This window comes from Aotus nancymaae, unplaced genomic scaffold (assembly GCF_030222135.1).
Source record: "Aotus nancymaae isolate 86718 unplaced genomic scaffold, 86718_ANA_hifiasm-v0.15.2.pri h1tg000059l, whole genome shotgun sequence".
NCBI lineage: Eukaryota > Metazoa > Chordata > Mammalia > Primates > Aotidae > Aotus > Aotus nancymaae.
The window spans coordinates 12322057-12344349 of record NW_026988473.1 but is presented as its reverse complement, the minus strand read 5'-3'; the positions used below and the strand labels follow the sequence as shown (position 1 = coordinate 12344349).

At 48.3% G+C, this 22293-nt stretch overlaps 2 protein-coding genes and 1 long non-coding RNA gene across 4 annotated transcripts; 2 read left to right on the top strand and 1 right to left on the bottom strand.

The window, feature by feature from the left end:
* Positions 1-3784: 3784 nt before the first annotated feature.
* On the bottom strand, positions 3785-8660 carry YPEL4 (yippee like 4). The gene is made up of 5 exons (XM_012476493.2): positions 8394-8660; positions 5662-5986; positions 5446-5489; positions 4998-5106; positions 3785-4776 (listed from the first exon to the last, which is right to left on the bottom strand). Exons 2-5 carry the CDS (start codon positions 5800-5802, stop codon positions 4687-4689), a joined length of 384 nt encoding a protein of 127 aa, XP_012331916.1. The 5' UTR covers positions 5803-5986; positions 8394-8660; the 3' UTR covers positions 3785-4686.
* On the top strand, positions 6645-10590 carry LOC135270084 (uncharacterized). Its single transcript, XR_010338311.1, has 2 exons — positions 6645-7812; positions 9010-10590. It is a non-coding gene; the product is annotated as an uncharacterized LOC135270084 (long non-coding RNA).
* A 4590-nt stretch (positions 10591-15180) lies between these two features.
* CLP1 (cleavage factor polyribonucleotide kinase subunit 1) lies at positions 15181-19116 on the top strand. Of its 2 annotated transcripts, none has more exons than XM_064365504.1 (3): positions 15181-15281; positions 16701-17322; positions 18013-19116. In XM_064365504.1, the coding sequence occupies exons 2-3, from the start codon at positions 16717-16719 to the stop codon at positions 18682-18684; spliced, it is 1278 nt and encodes a 425-aa protein (XP_064221574.1). In that variant the 5' UTR covers positions 15181-15281; positions 16701-16716; the 3' UTR covers positions 18685-19116. The 2 variants fall into 2 exon arrangements, with proteins under 2 accessions (XP_064221574.1, XP_012331917.1); XM_012476494.2 differs by having other exon boundaries at positions 16695-17322.
* The last annotated feature ends 3177 nt before the right edge of the window (positions 19117-22293 follow it).

Below are 22293 nucleotides of genomic sequence, written 5' to 3'. Positions count from 1 at the left end.
AGGAGAATCATTATTAGTACAGAGTAGGCCGCCTTGAGAGAGAGAGAGAGAAATAAAGGAATGCATCAGAAAGGAAAAGGGGTTAACTCGAAAGGATTGCTCCCCAAAGAAAAGAACCTGTGTGCTCCTGGCATCCCATACCTGCAGTCCCTTCCCTGAATCCACTTGCCTTTCTCAGCACCACTCCCTCTTGGTCACGGGGTGTTTGGTAATAATGCTGCTTGAGGCCAGGGGTGGTGGCTCACACCTGTAATCCCAGCACTTTGGGAGGCCGAGGCAAGTGGATCACCTGAGGTCAGGAGTTCAAGACCAGCCTGACCAACATGGAGAAACCCTGTCTCTACTAAAAATACAAAAAATTAGCCTGGTGTGGTAGCACATGCCTGTAATCCCAGCTTCTCGGGAGGCGGAAGTTGCAGTGAGCCGAGATCGCACCATTGCACTCCAACCTGGGCAACAAGAGCAAAACTATGTCTCAAAAAATAATAAAATAACTTTAAAAAATAATGCTGTTTGAGGGCACACCTGTCTGGGCAGACAAGATTTGGACAGCATTGCCCATGATGTAATCTTAGAGACTAATAGGATTCATCGAATCAACCCACAGAATGGTTCTTCCAGGACTGATTACAAAGAATTTGAGGCCGGTCACAGTGGCTCACTCCTATAATCCCAACACTTTGGGAGGCTGAGGTAGACTGATCACCTGAGGTCAAGAGTTCAAGACCAGCCTGGACAACATGGTGAAGCCCTGCCTCTACTAAAAAAATTAGCCGGTGCACCTGTAGTCCCAGCTACTCTGGAGGCTGAGGCAGGAGAAGCACTCGAATGAATCTGGGAGGCAGAGGTTGCAGTGAGCCGAGATTGTGCCACTGTACTCCAGCCTGGGCAACAGAGCTATACTCTCTCAATTAAAAAAAAAAAGAATTTGAGAACAATTCTGCCATTTACTTTTCTGTCTCCCACAGTACCTAGTAGCCTTAATGAGAACTTGTTAAAATAAATTGAATGAGAGGAATATTTGGGGAGCTTCTTTAAGAAGGCAGCTAATTTGTGCCTGATTTTCAAGAGCAGAGTTTGGGACTTGAGAAATCTTCCTAAACTTTGGTGCAAGAAGTGGGTCCAAGAGAGATAGGGTTTTGGAGTCCTCTTCTGGACCCCAAGAGGGATCTTGGCATCACTAGGCATGCAGAAACTGAACATTGGGTCACACTCCCCTGACGCCTCAGTTGGAGGATGCTGGACGTCATTTCTCCATGACTTGCCTTTTTCCCTTGTCCTTTCACCTCTGTGCCTTCCAGTTCTAGTCATCGTTTCTCCTACCCAGACAGCCTCTCTGTTCTGATCACAACAATAGTATTTGAACTGGTACAGTTAGCTTTATGTCCTTTACTTTTTTTTTTTTTTTAAGATGGAGTCTCACTGTCACCCAGGCTGGAGTGCAGTGGTGTGATCTTGGTTCATTGCAACCTCAGCCTCCCTAGTTCAAGTGATTCTCCTGCCTCCGCCTACTGAGCAGGTGGGATTATAAGTGCACACCACCACGCCTGGCTAATTTTTGTTGGCCAAGCTGGTCTCAAACTCTTGGCCTTCAGTGATCCACCCACTCCAGCCTCCCAAAGTGCTGGGATTACAGGTGTGAGCCACTGCACCTCGCCGTATGTTCCTTACTTTCTCCAGTCTATTAAAATTCCTATTTGAGCCTCTTGTCTGGGCACAAATAGCCATTTGGTAATGCCACTCCACTCTAAAAAAAACAATTTTTCCATATTTCCCTAATACTATTGGGATGAAATCTAGATTCTCTAAATAGTTTATGGCTCCTGCTTGTCTTTCCTTTCATCTCATCTCTCACCCACTTAATGTCTATACTCCAGCCACATGAAACTTTTTTTTTTTGAGATGGGATGGGTTTTACTCACCCAGGCTGGAGTGCAATGGTGCAATCTCAGCTCACTGCAACTTCCACCTCCTGGATTCAAGCGATTCTCCTGCCTCAGCCTCCCAAGTAGCTGGGATTATAGGCACCCGCCACCATGCCCAGCTAGTTTTTTTTTTTTTTTTAGTAGAGATGGGGTTTCACCATGTTGGTCAGGCTGGTCTCAAACTCCTGACCTCAGGTAATCCACCTGCCTCGGCCTCCCAAAGTCCTGGGATTACAGGTGTGAGCCACCACGCCCAGTCAAGAAACATTTTTTTAAGAAGACAAGGTTTTGCTCTGTCACCCAGGCTGGAGTGCAGTGGTGTGATCATGGCTCACTGCAACCTCAGCCTCCTGAGTAGCTGGGACTACAGGTGCAGGTATGGCTTTTTTTTTTTGAAACAAGATTTTGCTATGTTGCCCAGGCTAGCCTCAAACTTTGACCTCAAGCAAGCTACGGCCTTGGCTTCCTAAAAGTGCTGAAATTATAGGCATGAGTCACTGCTTTCAGCCCACAAGAAACTTTTATTTCCTCCAACTAACTAAACTTCAGTTACTTGACACACAGTTCCCTCTGAAATACCTCCATCACTCTTGCCCTTTGCCTACTCGACTTCTCATCTTTCAGATGCCATCACAGTCATCACTTCTGTGAAGCCTTCCTCGACTCCTCAATTCTAGGCTGAGTTCCTTTCCTATGAGCTCCCAAGCTTCCTCTACGTCCCTGCTCAGAGCCCTTATTATCATATTCTACTGGGATTGCCTGGTTATTGTATCTCTTCCTAGCAGACAGAAAGCTTCAGCCCACAGTTGCCTCATCTTCACCCTGTGCTTAACATCCTGTGCTTAACATCCAGTGCTTCACACAATGCCTGGCAAGTAATAGGTGCTTTATAAATATTTGGAATATTAATGAATGAATTTGGAAATAATATAGTTTACAAAAAAAAATGATCTTTATGATGTATATGGTCTCCCCTGTATCTGTTAGTCACCCGACAACAGCAGGGATTTCATATCACTGCCAATTAAATGCCCCTTGGGTCACATGGTAGCATTGATGCTGCAATTTTGAGCTGCTTTCTTTCTTTTTGTTTTTTTTGAGATGGAGTTTCACTGTTGTTGCCCAGACTGGAGTACAATGGTGCGATCCCAGCTCACTGCAACCTCCATGTCCCAGGTTCATGCGATTCTCCTGTCTCAGCCTCCAGAGTAGCTGGGATTACAGGCACCCACTATCATGCCCAGCTAATTTTTGTATATTTAGTAGAGACAGGGTTTTGCCATGTTGGCCAAGCTGGTCTCAAACTCCTGACCTCAGGTGATCCACCAGCCTTGGCCTCCCAAAGTGCTGGAATTACAGGCGTGAGCCACCGCACCCAGCCTAATTTTTGAGCTATTTTGTTTCACTTCCCGTCAACTGCCAGGGCGGCACTTTGGCTGATTGGTTTTCCTTTTAGCCTTAAGTGTGTCCATGAGCTGAACAGAACATTACAAAACCAGGCTGAAAAAGCCTTGGGACTCGAGAAAATCCTTATTCTGAGATGAGCCTCTTTCAGTTGCCTAATCCTGGATCTAGGCAAAAATGAACTTACTGTCAGGGATGCCAACAGACACAAGTGGTTTGGGATGCTCTAGCTGGAAGAGCTCGCAAAACCCACCCCTCTTACTAGGCGAAACCTCACTTCAACGCTTATTCCCTGGTCAAAGCTCAAGCGGCAGTCTTGCCATGGACGAGGCAACTGCTGCCCCCTCGTGGTCTAAAGGGACAGGCCTGGGTGAGTGGGTGGGGTGTGTGTGTGTGTGTGATGGGGGTAGTTTATGGCACATGCACCGGGAAAGAAAGTCAGAGGACAGGTGGCCTCCAGTTGCTTTTTCCCTTTTTATTAAAAATAGACCCAAGCACTTTATGTATCATACAAAAGTTTCATTCGCTGGTGGCAGCCACGGGAAAGACTGGCCCCGTAGCACTGATTTTCCACCTCCCCTCCAGGGGACTGGGTCCCAGGAGCAGTGACTGGGCCTCAGAAAGCCCATAAAGACTGCTTGCTCTGGAAGCAGCCGACTGTGGGTGGGGGCTATTCCGGGTGCAGCTGTCCTCACCCCACCCAATGGCAAAAGTTAGATACTCGAAAGTGCCTCTTCAGTGCCAAGATAAACTAACAAGTGGAGTGAAATGGAAACCCCTTTGATTCTTGTACTATTTCCCAGGGCCTGGGATTTGAGTTTTCCCTGTACCCCTGAGCCCTTTCCCCTATAAATAGGGATTGGAAACTTCATCTTCAGAGACTCTGATTTCTCCTGGTGTCTGAGACCAAAATTTCACTCCAACCCAAGCCTTTTCTCCTCTGCTATTCTGTGGCCCACGGTCTACTAGCCCTATGACCCAAGGTTGTCCTCTGCTCACGCAGAAAGAGGTGGGGCAAAAACGGATTCCTCCCACAATCCTCTCTGCCTGAATCTACACCCTGCCTTCGCCTCGATTTTTCAGGATCTTGGGAACAGAAGGACCCACAACTATCCCCTTCCCCCAGTTTTGTCTCTCCCTGACTGCTGCCCACTCCTGAGCCTTAACACCCCTGGGGTACCCCCAGACCCCTGTTCCAAAGGGTGCCTGGTAGTGGATATGGTGGAGGCAGGGGAGGGGTTGGTTGGAGCCAGGTTTCCCCCAGGGGTGGGGCAGTACTCATGCTGGTACGGACTGCTTGGCAGGGCCATGGGGAGGGAGGGGCATGCGGAGGAAGGGCACACCCTGCCTGAGCCCCTCAGTCCCAGCCGTTGTCCTTCACCATGTGTGACATTTCAATGATGTATTTCCCTTCCTTGTACTTCTGGCTTGTCTCAAAAGCTTGTTCCTGGGGGAGGAGAAAGCAGCGATTGTAGGACAAGGCAGTTTCCTTCTAGGCCCCACCACCACCACCCAGGTCCCCACCTCAAGGGTCCTCCACTAGCCCAACCCAGTGACTAGTTCTTACTTTCCTCTTTGGACCATCCAAGGACCTGATGTGGTCACTGGGGCTTGGAGGGCCATGGGGACTGCCACTTTAGAGGGTGACCCTCTTCCAGAGGTACTTACATATTTCCAGCCCAGTGTGGTTTTGCAGCTCTCACAGAAAATGTCAGCTACCGAGTGGAGCCCCGTGAGCAAGAGGCGCTGTTCAGCCGGCCCACAGCCCACGTTGACCCTGTCTCAGGAAACAGGAAGGACCCAGCACCCAGTGGGGTTGCCCTGTCAGTCCAGTCCCCAGACAGCCTAAAGGAACTTCCATCTGTAGAGAACTGGACAGTCCCTGCCTTTGATAATCCACCCCTTTAAGACTAGAACCTGGGCCTTCTTTTTCCAACGTTAGGATTTCAATGCTTCCCAGGCTCCCCGTAAGAGAACTTCAGACTGAACCCCTTTGTCAAAGGGGAGGCAAAGACTGAAGGCACAAGATCCCCTGATGGACTCCCCCCGGTTACTCCGCAGAGGGAAATTACTCACTCACACATAAGCACACACACAAGGAAAGAGGTAGACTCACACGGAGTTAAACAGGTAGGCTCGGCCATGGCTCCCTTGGAAGGACTGTGGAGACACGGGACAGACAGTGACTACGAAGCAGCCCTCAGCCCCACTGCCTGAATCCCAGCAGGGGCATGCAGGAGAGAGGAAGAGCTTTGCCACCACACCCCTGGGTGATGATCAGGTTAGCCTGGTGCTCGAGAAGAGGGGAATGGCAGGACCCCACTTAGCGTACCTTGGAAATAAGCTCATCGTGTTTGGCCAGGTGTGCACGGCAGTGGACGCAGCTGTAAGTTCGGTGACAGCGGGGCAGGTAGCTGCGGAAAGTCTTGGTGGGGAGGCAGGCAGGGCCCGGACCAGGGTCACAGCTGGGCATGACGGGCTGGAGGACAATGCCCTGGCGGGCTGGAGGGGCTGGCGCTGTGCAGCCCCCACAGAGACGGTCGCAGGTGAAGCAGCGGAGCAGGTTGGCTAGAGCCGTGTTTCAGGGCAGGAGAAATGTTGGGGGGCTGCCCGGCCAGGGCCCCCCCAGACGAGAACCAGATAGAAATAGAAATCACCTGAGAAGAGGGAAAGGTACATCAGGGGAGCTGTGACCTCATGAGGACCCCTCCTGAGGGATTGGAGGAAAAGGGGCTCAGCTCCCCCATACCTCTATGTCCCCCTCGCCATTGACCCCCGCTTGGCATCCAGTTGCATTGTCGCCCTGTCCCCTGGATCCCCATTCTGCTCTGGCAAACCTGGCAGCCGGTTCAGGCTTCTGGCGCCAAAGCCAGGGAATCGGTGTTTCTCCCTCCAGGGGCAGAAGCAGCCTCCACCATTTTCCACAGAGAGCAGCCCACGGGCACAAACGCTGCCATGGGAGCAACGTCATCTGCCAGTGGCCTCTCCTTGCTTTTCAGTTCTTCGTGAGGCTCTGCGTCGCACCGGCATCGGTAGGCACCACATCTCAGGATCAGAGCCTTTTAAGAGTTGGGGATGCCTGAAGGTCTTTCTTTTCCTTGGCTTTCGTTTACAATACAATCGGTCCTTTATACATTGTGTGTGGGAGGCTGGGGGTAAGTCAAGGGAGGGGGAGCATGCAGGCAGGTATACAAACCCTAATTCAGCTCCCTCCCAAGGTCAGGGTCCTGCACTTGGGACTCTTCGCTAGAACTTTATAGATGTTTCCAACAGTCCCAAAGACCTCACATGTGGCCGCCCGTTCCCACACCTTGGTTCATTAATTCTGGCCCAGAATAAGCACCTGGCCATCTTCCCAACCTCTGGGCCCCTAGGCCTTTCTCCTATTCTTTGCTAACTGTAGCCTTAGCCCTTGGTTAAAGACTTAGGCAGAAAATACGTTTCCTTCAGGCAATCTGACAGCTGGAGTCAATGGGAAATGAGTAGCGTGTCTGAGAAGCCTGATTCCTGGGCTGGGCAGGGCTGTGTGGTAGTGTGAGAGCAACGGCCACAACCAACGGCAGAAGGGGGACCCTTAAACAGCTGCGTTTTGGGGCATGAGGCAAAAAATGTTTCTTTCTGCCTTCTCCCCGAGGCAGGGACAAACAGCAGTGACTCTGTGGGTGACTGAAGATGAAGTAATTGCTGGGTTCTGATTAGGAATCTTGAGGAAGATTGCGTTCTGCCCACGCACCAGCCTCCGAGTGGCTGGGGGTGCTGGAGGCAGAGGATAAGGAGGGAGGTGGCCTCTGTCGGCTCTGATAAGCAAGTGAGCCGCTGCTTTCTCCATGGGGCTTCCCAGCCCGCTGTGGCTGGTTAGCCTAAGTCTGGTTCAGAGATGCCAGCTGGGCGCTCTGGCAATGCCAGAGCACTGAGCAGAGAAGAGGCAGCGTTGGCTCCGGTTAGCCAGGGCATACAGGCTCTCCTCGTCTTGTCCTCTGCAGTGGCCACAAGCACCCAGCTGTTCCTCTCTCTCTGAAGGCCACCAGGCAGTCTCTCCGCAAAACCTCCATAGAGACTATCTTCAGTTCCAGGTCCTCTCCTCCTGGCTGGGCCCCAGGAAGACACCTTTGGGCTGAGTTCGGGGTGACATTGGGCTCCAGCTGCAGCAAACGGGCCCTCCTCGCCAGGAGACCACCCTTCAGTCTCTGCTTCACAGGTCTGCCTCCAACTTTGCCTGCGGGTTCCCCTCTGACATGCACCACCTTGAAATACCTTCTTCAAGGGGCATGGGGAACCGGGCAGCGCGGGTCCCCAAGCTTGGACTCCTTCTCCAGCCTCCGGCCGTCACGCCTCCCTCCCTCTCCCCTACTTCCCAGTCGAGCCAAGGAGAGGCTGCGCGGAAGGCCAGAGAATCACAGAAAGGGGAGTAGGGGTCATTTTCTCGCCCGTCTCAGATCACAGGGAGAAGCGAGTTGGGCAAATGACTGGAGAAAAAACAAAGGCAAGCCGAGGGCTGGGGAGAGAATGTTCCCCTGAAATGAGACGGGGCTGGACCGTGGGAGGAAGGGGAGAGGGAGGGCTGGCGGGGGCAACTGACAGCTGACAGCAGAGGCACTGAGGCGGAGGCTGGAGGAACCAGGTGCGAATCTCGTGCCTCTCAGAAGGGCGGGGGATGGGGAAGGGAGGGGGACACCTGCTCACAATGGATTTTCTCATCTGCTCTGAGGTTTTGGCACCCCCCAGGCTGGTATTCTCAGTATGGTATGGTCCAAATAATTAGCAGCACCGCCAGCTCCCAGGGCGGGCTTTGGGGGTCTGCACCAGCAGCAAAACAATAAACAGTGATGCCTGATGGTGCAGCCAGAGTTGCCGGGAAATAAGTGCGGGAATCGTCAGAGCTTGGAGAGAGCTTGGAGAGGGATGGAGGAACCGAGAGAGAGGAGCGGAGGCAGCGGGGAGGGGGAAGGGAGGACAAAGGGTGGATGAATAATGCTTTTGCAAAGGGGAGAAAGCAACACGCAGCAGGAGGAGGAAATTTGCAAAAGGAAAAAAAATTCATTTGGAGAAGGGCTGCCCCCTCACCTTGAGGTCTGCTCCAGAGATCTCCGTCTATCTCTCTCTCTCTCTCTCAATCTCTCAATCTCTCTGCTCACTCTTCTCTCTTCTCTTTCCGCTCCTTCAATTGGGAAGGGGATGGGGGCAGGTGGGGGGAGGGTAGTTGGGGGCTCAAGACTGGGGCTGCAAAGCTGGCCAGCTGCTGGGGGGGCAGAGGTTGTCTCTCGTTCTGTACCTCGGTCTGTGGGTGAATGTGGCTGTGTGTTGTGGAACTGCATCATAACACTGTGAGTCATCCATCCCCCCACCCCCCCTCACCTCCCACGTCAGAGCAGGGCTGGGAGACACAGGAGGCGGGTCGGAAGGAAGGGAGGGAGGGGGCAGGCTTTGAGGGACGGGGCTAGAGGAGTGGGGACAGAGGGATGTGGCTTCGATGGTGGGCAAGGGGAGAGGCAGGTTGTTAGGGAGGAAGGCAGTGTGGCCAAGGAGATAGGAAGAACCTGGGGGAAGGGCAGGGCTGGGCAAGGATGCAGGGAGGGAGGCAGGGCTGGAGGAAAGGAGGTGGCAAGGCTGGCGAAGCAAGAGATGGATGCAGAGGGAGGCAGCACACACACATTTAAGATGCTACACTTTGCCATTTCAGCTTGGACACCAGCCCCGAAGCAGGGAAAAGACAGATGTACTAATTGTCATGGATGGCAAACTGTGCCCCCAAACTTGTACCAAGCCTCAAAGCTTCGGTTTAATACTCTTAAAGGAGTCATAGACCCAATGTGACATTTTGCATGCAGGAACCTCTTATCAGCTACCTCCAAATTATGAGTGCTTCGTGAATGGAGACACCTACATTATATGAAGTTCTCTTCTGGGCTGTAAACTTTCTGAGACAGGTCTTCTGGGAAATCGCTCTCTACATTCCAGGACTGCAATGCCTACTACAGACCCTTGCCTATAGATGTTTCCAAAATAGCAGGTCTTCCCACGACATTATTTTCTGCTGGCCTAGAGGTCTTAGTTCCAGAGGGAGGAATGCTGCCACCAGGAGACACAACAATGATTCCATTAAACTGGAAGTTAAAGATTGCCACCTGGACACTTTGGGCTCTTCTTACCTTTAAGTCAACAGGCTAGTAAGGGAATTACAGTGTTGGTTGGGGTGATTGACCCAGACTATCAAAGATGAAATCAGTCTACTACTCCACAATGGAGGGAAGGAAGAGCATGCATGGAATACAGGAGATTCCATTAGGGCGTCTTAATATTACCATGCCCTGTGAGTAAGGTCAATGGAAACTACAACAGCCCAATCCAGGCAGGACTACAAATGACCCAGACCCTTCAGGAATGAAGGTTTGGGTCACTCCACCAGGTAAAAAAACCACCACCTGCTGAGGTGCTTGCTGAAGGCAAAGGGAATACAGAATGGGTAGTCAAAGAAGGTAGTCATCAATACCAGCTACGACCATGTGACCAGTTGCAGAACCGAGGACTGTGTCATGAATATTTCCTCCTTCTTGTGTTAAGAACATGTTTGTGCATATATACGCTTGTACTAAGAAAATATCTTCATTTTATTTCCTTTCTTTTTTGCCTTTATCATGATAGGACTTACTGACTTCATATCAACTTTTAAGTGTTGTTATCGCTATGTAATAGTATTTGGGTTGGGGACTGGTGTGTTTCCAGTTGTATGAAGGATAGCTGTATTATGTTAAGTGAATTATGACCTTATTATTGTCTTTATTTGAAGATTATGTATGATTTCAGGAGACGTATATGAGTTTAAGTTGACAAGAGGTGGACTTGTGCTGGTTAATATTGTCAACTTGACTGGGTTATTGTATTGTTCTGGGGTGCGTCTAGGAGGGTACTGCCAAAGGAGATTAAATTTTAATCAATGGACTGGGAAAGGCAGACCCATCCTCAATCTGCATGGGCACAATCTAATCAACTGCCAGCGTGGCCAGAATAAAAGCAGAGAGAAGAACGTGGAAAGACTAGACTGGCTTAGCCTCCGAGCCTACATCTTTCTCCTGTGCTGGAGGCTTCCTGCTCTCGAACATCGGACCCAAGTTCTTGGGCTTTGGGATTCAGTCTGGTTTCCTTGCTCCTCAGCTTGCAGGCTGCCTGTTGTGATCATGAGAGTCAATATTCCTTAAATCACCTTGTGATCATGTGAGTCAATATTCCTTAAAAACTCCCATTTATATATACATCTATCCTATTAGTTCTGTCCCTCTGGAGAACCCTGATTAATACAGCAGGTGAGTTGCATCTTCAGACATGAACCAAGTGTCTGGCTTTGGTCTCAAAGAGACTGAATTAGGATCTTAGCTCTGCTAATTACTCAGCAGGAACCACTAGGCAAATTACTGATAATCTTTGTGCCTCAGTCTTCCTCTTCTGCTAAATGAAGCTAATAATATTTACCTCATGGAGATGCAAACTAAAGTGAGATAACATTTAAATGCCTGAAAAGCCTCTGGTGCATGATAGGCAGTAAACAGTAGTGTCATTTCAAAACAGTAGTGTCATTTCAAACAGCGTTCTCAGGTGGCTCACGCCTGTAATCCCAGCACTTTGGGAGGCTGAAGCGGGCAGATTGCCTGAGGTCAGGAGTTCAAGATCAGCCTGGCTAACATGGTGAAACCCCCGCCTCTATTAAAAGTACAAAAAAATTAGCCAGGCATGGTGGCATGTGCCTGTAATCCTAGTACTCAGGAGGCTGAGGCAGCAGAATCACTTGAACCCAGGAGGCAGAGGTTGCAACAAAGGGAAACTCCCTCAAAAAAAAAAAAAAAAAAAAAAACTGGCTGGGTACGTCCTGGTTAACATGGTGAAAACCCGTCTCTACTATAAATACAAACATCAGCTGGGTGTGGTGGCGTGCACCTGTAGTCCCAGCTACTACTACTCGGGAGGCTGAAGGAGAATCTCTTGAACCTGGGAGGCTGAGGTTGCAGTGAGCCGAGATTGCGCCACTGCACTCCAGCCAGATGACACAGCAAGACTCCATCGCAAAAGAAAGAAAGAAAGAAACCAAAACAGCATTCTCAATGTATGACCCCCAAAACCCAGGGAGGATTTATTATTAAATTCTGATATCTCAAGAGACACATGCCAAATTTTTGTCTTATGAAGAAATGACATCTTTTGTTGCTATTTTTCTAGTAGCTTCCAGTTAAATTTCATTTGACTCAGAATTCATTTCTCATGGGGTGCTGTCCTGTGCATGTTACTAAAGTATGTGAACACAGAACACATCCCCTAAGACAAAATCCCTGATTTCTAACAGTGAAATGCGACAAAGATAGGAACTTGTAGAAAGCAGTGCTTGTGGGTGGTTTTTCTTCTCACACATAAGGCAGGGAAATGTGGGTAATGGGGGACATTGCTGGTTGAGCATGAAAATAAAAAGGAATTCTAAATATTTAATCAGGGAAGATTCTGGGGTTTAAAGTAAATTCTGAAAAGACAATGGGGGTATCTTGAGGGATAGTACCAGAGGTGTGAAATTGAGAGAAAAACCTAAATAAAGAAAGCAGAGAGAAGTACTCTCTTGTCTGGGCAGCAGAAGAGAAGGGAAATAAAAGTAGAAATTTGAAGAGCCATTGTTGAAGAGAAGTGGGAATAATGAGAGGTGGGAAGAGGCAGATGATTAGTTTTCAGGGCATGGATTTAAAGTTTTTTTTTTTTTTTTTTTTTTTTTCTTGAAATGGAGTCTCTCTCTGTTGCCCAGGCTGGAGTGCAATGGCGGGATCTCAAATCACTGTGACGTCTCCCAGGTTTAAGCAAGTCTCCCGCCTCAGCCTCCCAAGTAGCTGGGATTACAAGCATGCACCACCACACCCAGGTAATTTTTGTATTTTTAGTAGAGATGGGGTTTCAATATGTTGGTCAGGCCAGTCTCGAATTCCTGACTTCAAGTGACCCGCCTGCCTTGGCTTCCCCACGTGCTGGGATTATAGGCAGAGCCACAGGGCCCAGCCGGGATTGAAAGTTTGGAAGCAGGCTGGGTGCGGTAGCTCAGGCCTGTAATCCCAGCACTTTGGGAGGCTGAGGCAGGCAGATCACCTGAGGTAAGGAGTTCCAGACCGGCCCGGCTAACATGACAAAATCCCGTCTCTACTAAAATACAAAAATTATCTGGGCCTGGTGGCAGGTGCCTGTAATCCCAGCTACTCAGGAGGCTGAGGCTGGAGAATTGCTTGAACCTGGGAGGTGCAGGCTGCAGTGAGCCGAGATTGAGCCACTTCACTCCAGCCTGGGCAACAAGAGCAAAACTATGTCTTAAAAAAAATTTTTTTTAAAAAGAAAATTTGGAAGCAAGGATACCAATGAATTTAAATCAACTCAGGAAACATGATCAAGAATCTAGCATGAGAGGAGAATAAGAATATTTTGATGACAGTATTGTTTGGGGGTGGGGTGGAGATGGCAGGAGTGCTTGTTGAAAGATTAAAAGTGAGAAAAAGAGCTGGGCGCGGAGGCTCACGCCTGTAATCCCAGCACTTTGGGAGGCCAAGGTGGGTGGATCACTTGAGGTCAGGAATTTGAGGTCAGCCTGGCCAATGTGGTGAAACCTTGTCTCTACCAAAAATACAAAAATTAGCTGGGCATGGTGATGCACACCTGTCATCCCGCTACTCGGGAGGCTGAGGCAGGAGAATCGCTTGAACCCTGGAGGAAGAGGTTGCAGTGAGCCGAGATGGTGCCACAGCACTCCAGACTGGGCAACAGAGCAAAACTCCATCTCAAACAACAACAAAACCTAATGCATACATGTTGAATGAATGAAATAATTAAAGCAAACCATCAAAGAAAACTCAGAAGTGACATGAGGATAGCACTGCTGGGGAGTGCCACTAAGTAGGGCCAGCAGAAGAAAATCTTCCCAGTCTCCTCAATATGAATTAACTACATGAGCCGGACTGAAAAAAGTACTCACCTGTAAAGTGGAGATGACAATTGCAGTACCTACTGCATAGGATTCTGGTGATGATTAAATGAATTTACACCTGAAAAAGGTCTAACAATAATAAATGTGTGTGTTTGTTTTTGTGAGACAGAGTCTCGCTCTAGGATTACAAGCGTGAGCCACCATGCCCAGCCTAAATGTTTACTATTTTTTTTCCTCTTTTTTTTTTTAATGTTTATTATTATTATAACTGGATTCAGAAACTCTGGGTTTGAGCCCTAGCTCTACTAATGACTGAATGTTTGGCCAATCCCTGCACCTATCTTAGTCTCCTCCCCCGTCTGAAATTGTATACCCTGAAATTGTATACTCTGAAAAGTCAGAAAGCTGACTTTACAGGGTGGCTGTGAAAGACGATACCTGAAAGGGTTTGAAAAACCTTAAGTATTGCACCAATGAATGGTATTATAGCCCCTTCCCCGCAGCCTATAAAAAAAACGTAAAAGCTAAGATCAGATTCTTTTCTGTATTACACGCATTGTAGTTAGTACTCTACAGGCACAATCCTGCAATGGTCAAAACAACTTTAAGAGGTTGGGCACTGTTATTATCCCCACTTTGCAGACAAAAAACGATGTCAGGCTTGATCCCAGGAGGTCGAGGCTGCAGTGAGCCATTTTCGTGGCACTGTACTCCAGCCTGGGCAAGAGAGCGAGGCCCTGTCTCGAAAACAAAAAGAAAAAAACGATCTCAGTGAGATGAAGCCTGTAATTTGCTCAAAGTCACACAGTGATGTAAGCAGTATAGCAAATAATATAAGATTCCAAAGCCCAATATAGTAAAAAGAGGATTATAGACGTGGTGGAACCTGTTGGCTGCGGAGCAAATGACTGACCTTCTGTAACTATCAGGGATTTATGGAGGCAAATGAGTCTCCAACAAAAATCCTCGTTTAGTGGGAGAGAGGTTGTTGGGTAATGACTGACTTGTAGCTGGAAGAAATCATCGGACTTTTATTTTTTTATTTTATTTTTATTTATTTATTTATTTATTTTGAGACGCAGTTTCGCTCTTGTTACCCAGGCTGGAGTGCAATGGCGCCATCTCGGCTCACCGCAACCTCCGCCTCCTGGGTTCAGGCAATTCTCCTGCCTCAGCCTCCTGAGTAGCTGGGATTACAGGCACACACCACCATGCCCAGCTAATTGTTTGTTATTTTTAGTAGAGACGGGGTTTCACCATTTTGACCAGGATGGACTCGATCTCTTGACCTCGTGATCCACCCGCCTCGGCCTCCCAAAGTGCTGGGATTACAGGCGTGAGCCACCGCGCCCGGCTATTTTTTTATTAAAGAAAAAAATGTTTAAATGCCTTCCATGTGCCAAGCACTGTGTCAGGTGGGAGATGCCAGCTCCGTGCAGCCTCTGTCGGGCTGTTTTCCTCCCCTTTCGCTACCCCTAGGTTCCCCCCTGCCCAAACAAGATTTTGTGCTTCGTGGCTTGTCCAGGCAAGCAGGCCGTCGCGGGACCTAGACGGTGAGTCCCTCTCTCTTCTGGGCCGCCCTTCTCTTTCCTGGGCTGCAGGGGAGCAGGAACTCTGGGGCGAGATCCTGCCGCTTGACGCTCACTGCCAAGCCGGGTCCCTGGACCTGTCTCTGCCCAACGCGGGGGGCGCAACCGTCACGCCTCCTCCCCCGTCCCGCCGGCTTCACGAACAATATCGGCCGCCGCCCCTCCCACCTTTGGCGTCACATTCAAAACAATCCTTTGACTGCAACTCCCAGAAGGCCGAGCGGCTGAGAGAGCGCACCCGCTCTTGGTTGTTCCGGAAAACTACACGTCCCAAGGGGCAGCGCGCTATCGCGTGTCCTTTCACAGCGCGAGTGCGGAACCGCGTTTGTTTCCGGTGTGGGTACGGACAAGAACGGCTTGTAGTTTGGTTTAAGTTCTGCACGGGAGGACTTTCTGGGTTTACCTGTTGGGCTCCTGGCTGTGCAGGTGAGTTAAAAAAGGGCAGGAACGCAACTCTCGCCTTCTGGGGGTCTAAGGAGGTTTTGGTATCTGGGGAGGTTGGGACAAATGCTGAACCTAGAGCTGCGGTCCAGGGTCAGAAATAATTCATATCATTTCCTTGTCGTTTTCTAGTTTATGAAGTGCTTTTTTTTCTCCCACAATTCCTATAAACCCCAAGAACACTGTACTTGAGGAAGTGTAAGTGCTTCCAGTCGACAGCTTCAGAGGTTCAGAGAAGTTAAGTGATTCTCTAAAGATACTACTAGTAGTTGCAGAGTCGAGGCTTATGCTGTCTTCTGCGTTCAAACCTGATGTCGTGTGCTTTGCATCCGTATTGCTGACACCCTTTCCTGTTGACTAAGATGGATGGGGTGTGGGCATCTGTTACATTCTCAAGTCAGGAGTTTACCAATAGAGTGATGGAGGGGGTAAAGTCTTACATTCTGGGGTGGGGGTGGGGAAAACACAATATATAGTGAGACAGATGGTGGTAAGATACATGGAGAGAATTAAAGCAAGGTAAGGGGAAATAGTCATTGCATGGTTTGTTTGGTTTTTTGGTTTGTTTCCTTTTTTTTTTTTTGAGACAGTGTCCCACTCTGTTGCCCATGCGGGAGTGCAGTGGTGAGATACCGGGTCACTACAACCCTGTAACCTCCGCCTCCTGGGTTCAAGCGATTCTCCTGCCTCAGCCTCCCAAGTAGCTGGGACTACAGGTGCCTGCCACCGTGCCTGGCTAACTTTTGTATTTTTTAGTAAAAACAAGATTTCACCATGTTGGCCAAGCTGGTCTCGAACTCCTGACCTCAGGTGATCCACCCACTTTGGCCTCCCAAAGTGCTGGGATTACAGGCGTGAGCCACCAGGCCTGGCCATTTTTTGCCTTTTTTGTAGAGACGGGGTTTCACCATGTTGCCCAGGCTGGTTTTGTACTGCTGATCTCAAGGGATCCATCCAACTCAGCCTCCCAAAGTGCTAGGATTACAGGCCTGAGACACTGTGCCCGGCCCATTGGATGATTTATTTATTTATTTTTTGAGACAGAGTCTTGCTCTGTTGCCCAGGTTGCAGTGCAGTTGCACAGTCTCGGCTCACTGCAACTTCTGCCTCCTGGGTTCAAGCGATTCTTCTGCCTTTGCTTCCCAAAGAGCTAGGATTACAGGCACCCACCACCATGCCTGGCTAATTTTAAAAAAAATTTTAAAAAATTTTTAGTAGAGACAGGGTTTCACCACGTTGGCCAGGCTAGTCTTGAACTCCTGACCTTAAGTGATCCAGCCACCTTGGCTTCCCAAAGTGCTGGGATTACAGGCATGAGCCACCACACCTGGCCACATTGGATGATTTTTAACAGAGGACTCACTTATAATTAGGTCTGATACTTAATTTGTGTTCTAGGTGCAGCAGCTACACGGAAGAGATGGGGGAAGAGGCTAATGATGACAAGAAGCCAACCACTAAATTCGAACTAGAGCGAGAAACAGAACTTCGCTTTGAGGTGGAGGCATCTCAGTCAGTTCAGTTGGAGTTGTTGACTGGCATGGCAGAGATCTTTGGCACAGAGCTGACCCGAAACAAGAAATTCACCTTTGATGCTGGTGCCAAGGTGGCTGTTTTCACTTGGCATGGCTGTTCTGTGCAACTGAGCGGCCGCACTGAGGTGGCTTATGTCTCCAAGGACACTCCTATGCTGCTTTACCTTAACACTCACACAGCCTTGGAACAGATGCGGAGGCAAGCAGAAAAGGAAGAAGAGAGAGGCCCCCGAGTGATGGTAGTGGGCCCCACTGATGTGGGCAAGTCTACAGTGTGTCGCCTTCTGCTCAACTATGCAGTGCGTTTGGGCCGCCGTCCCACTTACGTGGAGCTGGATGTGGGCCAGGGTTCCGTGTCCATCCCTGGTACCATGGGGGCCCTCTACATTGAGCGGCCTGCAGATGTGGAAGAGGGTTTCTCTATCCAGGCTCCTCTCGTGTATCATTTTGGTTCCACCACTCCTGGTACCAACATCAAGCTTTATAATAAGGTCAGAGCCAGAGAAAGGTCAGGTGGAGGGAAGGGTTGCTATCAGGGTAGGAAACTGGGGGGAAGTTTACTAGTTAAAGCTGCATTTTCTCAGCTGTTGTTTCTGCTGCATTATTTCAGAAAAGGCAGTTCCAAGTATAAGTCAGTCTCAGATTGTTAAACGTTTCTGTGGCTCTATTCTTTGTAATTTGTTAGATTTTCACCTAGGGTGTAAAACAGGTGGCAGAAGTAGCAACATAAAAATTAAATCCATATTATGGGGTCAAAACTACAAACATTGAAAATGTCATTTTTCAAGCTGGGTGCAGTGGCTCATGCCTGTAATCCCAGCACTTTGGGAGGCCGAGCCTGGTGGATCACCTGAGGTCAGGAGTTCGAGATCAGCCTGGCCAACATGCGGAACCTCATCTCTACTAAAAATACAAAACTAGCTGGGCATGGTGGCAGGCGCCTGTAATCCCAGCTACTCGGGAGGCTGAGGTGGGAGAATCATTTGAACCCAGGAGGCGGAGGTTGCCGTGAGCCGAGATTGCACCACTGCACTCCAGCCTGGGCGACAGTGAGACTTCTCAAAAAAAAAAAAAAAAAAGTTATTTTTCTTATGTCTAATAGCACTTATTCTAAAGAGGAACAAAGTAGCCATGGGTTTGTCTGGGTGTTTTTGTTCTTACCTGGATCTTCTCTTTTGCAGATTACATCTCGTTTAGCAGATGTGTTCAACCAAAGGTGTGAAGTGAACAGAAGGGCATCTGTGAGTGGCTGTGTCATTAACACCTGTGGCTGGGTCAAGGGCTCTGGTTACCAGGCTCTGGTGCATGCAGCCTCAGCTTTTGAGGTGGATGTTGTTGTGGTTCTGGATCAAGAACGACTGTACAATGAACTGAAACGGGACCTCCCCCACTTTGTACGCACTGTGCTGCTCCCTAAATCTGGGGGTGTGGTGGAGCGCTCCAAGGACTTCCGGCGGGAATGTAGGGATGAGCGTATCCGTGAGTATTTTTATGGATTCCGAGGCTGTTTCTATCCCCATGCCTTCAATGTGAAATTTTCAGATGTGAAAATCTACAAAGTTGGGGCACCCACCATCCCAGACTCCTGTTTACCTTTGGGCATGTCTCAGGAGGATAATCAGCTCAAGCTAGTACCTGTCACTCCTGGCCGAGATATGGTGCACCACCTACTGAGTGTCAGCACTGCCGAGGGGACAGAGGAGAACCTGTCCGAGACAAGTGTAGCTGGCTTCATTGTGGTGACCAGTGTGGACCTGGAGCATCAGGTGTTTACTGTTCTGTCTCCAGCCCCCCGCCCACTGCCTAAGAACTTCCTTCTCATCATGGACATCCGCTTCATGGATCTGAAGTAGAGATCAACAGGAAGCCTTGCTGCCTGGGACTTAAAGATCTGGTCATCCTAGAGGCAGATGAGCTGACTGTTTTGGGGCCACCTGACCAGTAAACTGTGGACTAGTAGAAAGTATATATTCTACCTCTAAAAACAGGTAGTGGTAACCTGACTCTTCTAATCTTGAACCAAAAGGAAAACCATGAGACTGTAATTGGTTTCTTAGATCGCCTAAGATACCACTTTGAATTTTTCAAGACCCTGGAGAATTACATTTCTTTCATTGTGTTACTACGTGGTTTTTAAACATCACTGCTTTCTATTCCACATATGGTACTTACTCATTTATCTAAAATGAAAGTGTGAATTAGAGGGACTCTTTCCAATAAAGTTCAGACTTAGAAAAATTAATAAATATTTTTGCCATATCATAGAAGTTGGTGTAATTTATTTTTTTCCCCTAAGCATTAGAGAAACATTGTTGGAATGATTTATTGCTAAAATGCTTAGAGGAGGGCAAAACCAAGAAATCTACCTGTGAGCCAAGTGAGTTCTTACGGTAGTTGCCCTTGCCTCTGCACTTAGGTAAATGGTAAATCTGCTGTCAGTGCTGGATTTACTGTGGGGAGTTAGAGGCTGCTGATAATCTTTGAGTAAGATTTCATATCTAATTATTTTCCAGAGATAGCTCATTTTCTTTCCAGTACAGCTATCCTTGTCTATTTGATTGGAACTAGGCCCTAAGTCAAAGTGTAACTTGAGCTTTCAGGTGGTAAGAAGCTGGGAAAGCCCATTCTTTTTGATCTCTTGCAAATGATTGTTTGGTGTCCCTGGTTTGGACTTGGATTACTTAATAAGTATCTGATGCTATCCATCCATTCCTTCTTTCCATAAATATTTGCTGAGGACCTACTGTTTGTCAGGAAAAAAGTTTTATGGAGCTTATAGAATAAATTTAAAAAGGCAAGTGCTATACAGAGGCTTCAATTTGGGAGATGAGACAGAGTGAATGGAGGCTACTTTAGATTGAGTGGTCAGGAAACGCCCTTCCTGAGCACACATTTTGGGCTAAGACTTGAATGGCTGTGTGAAGTCTGGGGCAAAACCTTCCTGGTGAAAAAAACCCTGCAAAACCCTAATAAAGGAACAAGCTTGATGAGTTTGGTGAAGAGAAAATCCAGTGTGGTTGAAGCATAGTGAACTAAGGGAGACTAAAACAGAAGCTGGAGCGGGCAGCAATGACCGGATAATGTAGGGCTTTGGTAAATCAGGGTGAAGAATGGGATTTTTGGCCCAGGTGCAGTGGGTGGCAGCCACGTCTGTAACCCCAGCCACTCGGGAGGCTAAGAGTCCCTCGAACCCGAGAGATGGAGGTTGCAGTAAGCTGAGATTGCATCACTGCACTCCATCCTGGGTGACAGAACGACACTGTGTCTCAAAAAAAAAGGATTTTGTTTTTCTTTTTAAGAGATGGGGGTCTCAGGCGGGTGTGGTGGCTCACGTCTGTGATCCCAGCATTTTGGGAGGCCGAGGTGGGTGGATCACTTGAGATCGGGAGTTCAAGACCAGCCTGACCAACATGGTGAAACCCCGTTTCTACTAAAAATACAAAAATTAGCTGGGTGTGGTGGTGCGCACCTGTGGTCCCAGCTACTCGGGAGGCTGAGGCACAAGAATTGCTTGAACCTGGGAGGTGGAGGTTGCAGTGAGCTGTGATCGCACCACTGCATATCTAGCCTGGGTGACAGAGCAGGCCTCCATCTCAAAAAAAAAAAAAAAAAAAAAAAAAAATGCCGAGTGGGGTGGCTCATGCCTATAATCCCAGCACTTTTGGAGGCCGAGAGGGGCAGATCACTTGAGGTCAGGAGTTCAAGACCAGCATGGCCAATGTGGTAAAACCCCATCTCTGCTAAAAATACAAAAATTAGCCGGGCATGGTAGCTGGCAATTTTAATCCCAGCTACTCCAGAGGCTGAGGCAGGAGAATTGCTTGAACCCAGGAGGCAGAGGTTGCAGTGATCCTAGGTTGTGCCACTGTACTCCAGCCTGGGTGACAAGAATGAACCCGTCTCAACAAAAACAAACATACATAAAAAGGTTGTTGGTTTGTTTGTTGCTGAAAGGCAGGGCATTCCTTTCTGATTGCTTCTAAACAAACCCCAGGCAGCATTTTGTTCTTGTTTGCATGTTTATTTACTAGTGAGTTGAACTAAAAATGACACAGTGGTTTGCCATCTATAGGCGTGAGAAAATGCAAGTGAAGACAATTTGAAGAAGTGTAGATAAGCTACACTAGAAGAACTATAAAGGACCAGGTGCAGTGGCTCACACCTGTAATCCTAGTACTTTGGAAGACTGAGGTAGGAGGATTGCTTTAACCTAGCAGTTCGAAACCAGCCTGGGCAATATATAGTGAGACCTCATCTAAACAAAAATCTTAAAAAATTAGCAAACCACGGTGGCACACACCTGTAGTCCCAGCTACTTACGAAGCTGAGGTTGAGGCCATTTCTTTTTTGGAAAGTAACTGGCTATTACATAATGGCCAGAGGATTCTTGAGAATGGAAGTGGGAGGTTGCAGTCAGCTGAGATAGCTCCACTGCACTCCAGCCTGGATGACAGAGCCAGACTCTATCTCAAAAAAGAAAAACAAAACAGGCTGGGTGTGGTGGCTCATGCCGGTAATCCCAGCACTTTGGGAGACCAAAGCAGGTGGATCATCTGAGGTCAGGAGTTCGAGACCAGCCTGGCCAACATGACGAAACCCTGTCTCTACTAAAAATACAAACATTAGCTGTGTGTGGTGATGCATGCCTGTAATCCCAGCTACTCAGGAGGCTGAGGAAGGAGAGTCACTTGAGCACAGGTTGCAGTGAGCCCAGATCACACCACTGCACTCCAGCCTGGATGACACAGGGAGACTATGTCACCAAAACAAAACAAAACAAAACAAAAAAACCACCAACAAAAACAAAACAAAAAACCTCTAAGGTATTAATCGATAAACATATATATAGATATATATATTTTTTACAGTCCAGAGGGTTTTTTTTTTTTTTTTTAACACCTATTATGCCATGAATTCATAGGGAATAGGTTCCAGCAGCTCAGGCTCCTTCCCATTGGTTCTCACAAAGTGTGCTTCTCTGGGTGGAGCAGGCTGGCACTTCAGTTGGACCCAGGTACCTTTCTCTTTGGCTTCTTTTTCTGATCATTTTCCTTCACACGTTTTAGGAAGCTATCTCGACTCTTAGAGTGCTTGATGTGCTCAGTATGCACATTAATTCTCTTGGCAAGAATCTTGCCCTTCACTTGCTTGTTTACAACAATGCCAACAGCATGCTGGGTAACATTGTAGACTCTTCCAGTTTTGCCATGATAACATTTGTGGGGCATTCCTTTTTGAACAGTACCCATTCCCTTGATGTCTACAATATCATCTTTCTTATAGATTCGCATATACGTGGCCAAAGGAACAACTCCATGTTTTCTAAAAGGCCTAGAGAACATGTATCGAGTGCCTCTCCTCTTTCCCTTTGTGTTCGTCATTTTGGCGAATTACTGGAAGATGGCGGTTCCGGCCGAAAGGCTCGATAAACATATTAACGTAATTTGAACTTTGGGTGGTGT

Excerpts from the sequence above, each read along its gene's own strand:
- YPEL4 (XM_012476493.2), bottom strand. The coding sequence starts at position 5,802 with ATGCCCAGCTGTGACCCTGGTCCGGGCCCTGCCTGCCTCCCCACCAAG. Across the intron at positions 5,490-5,661 it reads ACGATGAGCTTATTTCCAAG|TCCTTCCAAGGGAGCCATGG; the intron begins GTACGCTAAGTG and ends GTGTCTCCACAG. Across the intron at positions 4,777-4,997 it reads CCACACTGGGCTGGAAATAT|GAACAAGCTTTTGAGACAAG; the intron begins GTAAGTACCTCT and ends CTCCTCCCCCAG.
- CLP1 (XM_064365504.1), top strand. The coding sequence starts at position 16,717 with ATGGGGGAAGAGGCTAATGATGACAAGAAGCCAACCACTAAATTCGAA. Across the intron at positions 17,323-18,012 it reads ACATCAAGCTTTATAATAAG|ATTACATCTCGTTTAGCAGA; the intron begins GTCAGAGCCAGA and ends TCTCTTTTGCAG.